Source organism: Terrapene carolina, unplaced genomic scaffold (assembly GCF_002925995.2).
Source record: "Terrapene carolina triunguis isolate 2854851 unplaced genomic scaffold, T_m_triunguis-2.0 Scaffold836, whole genome shotgun sequence".
Taxonomy (NCBI): Eukaryota; Metazoa; Chordata; order Testudines; family Emydidae; genus Terrapene; species Terrapene triunguis.
This window is the reverse complement of record NW_020665187.1, coordinates 4463640-4465907: the sequence shown is the minus strand read 5'-3', so window position 1 is coordinate 4465907 and position 2268 is coordinate 4463640. Positions and strand designations below refer to the sequence as shown.

Genomic DNA, 2268 nt, shown 5'->3' with positions numbered 1-2268 from the left:
CTGTGGGTCAGAGGGGGGGTAGATGGGAGCTGGGGGGGGCGCTGTAGGTCAGATAGGGGTAGATTGGAGACCAGGAGGGGGCTGTGGGTCAGAAGGGAGGACTGTGTGGTTCAGAGGGGGCTTGATGGGACCCCGGGGAGGCGGCTGTGGGTCAGAGGGTGGGGGTGGGTGGGGGCTGTGGGTCAGAGGGGGGGTAGATGGGAGCTGGGGGGGGCGCTGTAGGTCAGATAGGGGTAGATTGGAGACCAGGAGGGGAGCTGTGGGTCAGATGGGGGGGCTGTGTGGTTCAGAGGGGGCTTGATGGGACCCCGGGGAGGCGGCTGTGGGTCAGAGGGTGGGGGGGGGGGGGGGGTGGGGGGGGGGGGGGGGGGGGCTTGGCGGGGTCCAGGGCCGGGCGATAAAAGGGGCCGCGCGCCCAGCCCGCCCGGGCCACCAGCATGAGCCGCCTGGCGCCGGGCCGGGCTCTCACCGAGCAGCGCTTCCAGCAGCTCTACGGGGCGCCCGAGCCCCGGGGCCGCCCGGCGGGGACGCTGCGCCGGCGGGTGGCCCGGGGCTGCCGCTGCTCCGGGGCGGCCGCCCTGCGGCTCCTGCGGCGCCGGCTGCCCATCGCCGCCTGGCTGCCCGGCTACCGGGTGGGGCCCTGGCTGCTGGGGGACGCGCTGGCCGGGCTCACCGTGGGGATCGTGCACATCCCACAGGGTGAGCAGCTGCCCCGGGCCCCCCCGTTCCCCCTGACCCCCCAGCCCCGGGGGGGGCCGATCTACCCCCCAGCTGTCCCACGTCCCGCATCTCTCCGCGGGCTCGGGCGCCCCAAGGCGGGTAGCTGCTGGGGGTCCGGCTGCGCGGCGGCCGGTGGAGAGACGGATCCCAGCTCTGGGAGCGGGTCTGGCCGGGGAGCCCAGAGGCTGGGAGCCACTTGCACGGTGGCGGGAGAGACAGCGAGCCGAGCCGGGACTCCTGGGTTCACTCCTGGGGCGGTGGTTAGACTTGGAACCGAAGGGCTGGGAGCCAGGACTCCTGGGTTCTCTCCCCAGCTCTGGGAGGGCAGTGGGGTCTGGTGCGTGAGATCAGTGGGGGCTGGGAGCCAGGACTCCTGAGTTCCGTTCCCAGTTCTGCCTCTGACTTGCTGTCCTTCCACCCCTCTGGGCCTCAGTTTCCCCCGGGTGTGGTGGTAACAAAGCCACGGAGAAGGGCAAGGTTTAGACAGGCTGGACCCCGTGGTGCTGACTGGGTCTGGCCTCAGTGCCCCTCTGAAACAGGAGCCCTCTGTTTGGGGGGGCCGCTCTGACCCCTCCCCCATCACAGTCTGTATCTCGCCCTCTTGCCGGGGGTGTAGCAGCGTCCCTGAGCTCTCCGCGGGACGATGCCGCTCAGTCCTTAGGAGAGGAGCGGGGCAGTTAAGGTCTCGGCCGCCCCCGGCTCACCCCCGTGCCCGTCTCGGGTCCCCGCAGGCATGGCCTTCGCCCTCCTGGCCTCCGTGGCCCCCGTCTACGGGCTCTACACCTCCTTCTTCCCTGTCATCCTTTACATGCTCTTTGGCACCGGGCGCCACGTCTCTACTGGTGAGTGGGCCACCGATGCCCAGGGCTCGGCGGGGTTAAATGGGGGGAAGGGGGGTCTGGTTCCTCGGGCATCGCTGTGCCAGCAGCCTGTTCCCATGACAGTGGGGGAGCGGGGTGGAGATCCCCATAACCAACCAAGGGGCTGAACAGGGCCCCACCCCGCTGGTGCCCTCCCAAAGTTAGGAACATGTGGCTGCCAGCTGTGCCCTCCCCCAGAGTGTGGGGCATGGGGGGTGTCTGTGGGGTGGTACGCAGGGGGGCAGAAGTCCATGGGAGATGGGGCTAGAGACAGTGGGGGGGGATGTGTGCATGGGGCGGGCACTGGAGGGGCAGAGGTGAGGGGCGGGCAGGTGGCGCTGTCTGCCAGGGGGTGGCTGGGCAGTTCTCAGGGGCTGTGTCTCCCTTCCCCTGCCCAGGCACCTTTGCCGTGGTGAGTCTGATGACGGGCTCCGTGGTGGAGCAGCTGGTGCCCTGGCCCCTGGAGCCCAACGCGACCAGCGCGGCGCTGGCCCAGGTGGAGGAGCGGCGCATTGGCGTGGCAGCCGCCATGGCCTTCCTCGTGGGGCTCCTCATGGTGAGTCTGCCCCCGCCGGGCTGCCAGAGCCTGGGGCAGGGACCCTCCCTGGAGATAGCGGGAGCGGTGGGAGGGGGACAGGGCATGGATGAGGGTAGGGGAGTGGGGCAGGGATCCATTGGGGGGGGGGAA

General features: G+C 70.6%; 1 protein-coding gene across 1 annotated transcript in view; it reads left to right on the top strand.

The window, feature by feature from the left end:
- Positions 1-437: 437 nt before the first annotated feature.
- The window catches only part of OS9 (OS9 endoplasmic reticulum lectin), a 76227-nt gene continuing 74396 nt past the window's right edge, over positions 438-2268 (top strand). Inside the window, exons 1-3 of the mRNA XM_029913727.1 lie at positions 438-699; positions 1452-1562; positions 1979-2136. Of these exons, the coding sequence (XP_029769587.1) occupies positions 438-699; positions 1452-1562; positions 1979-2136 (531 nt within the window). The remainder of the gene's footprint in view (positions 700-1451; positions 1563-1978; positions 2137-2268) is intronic.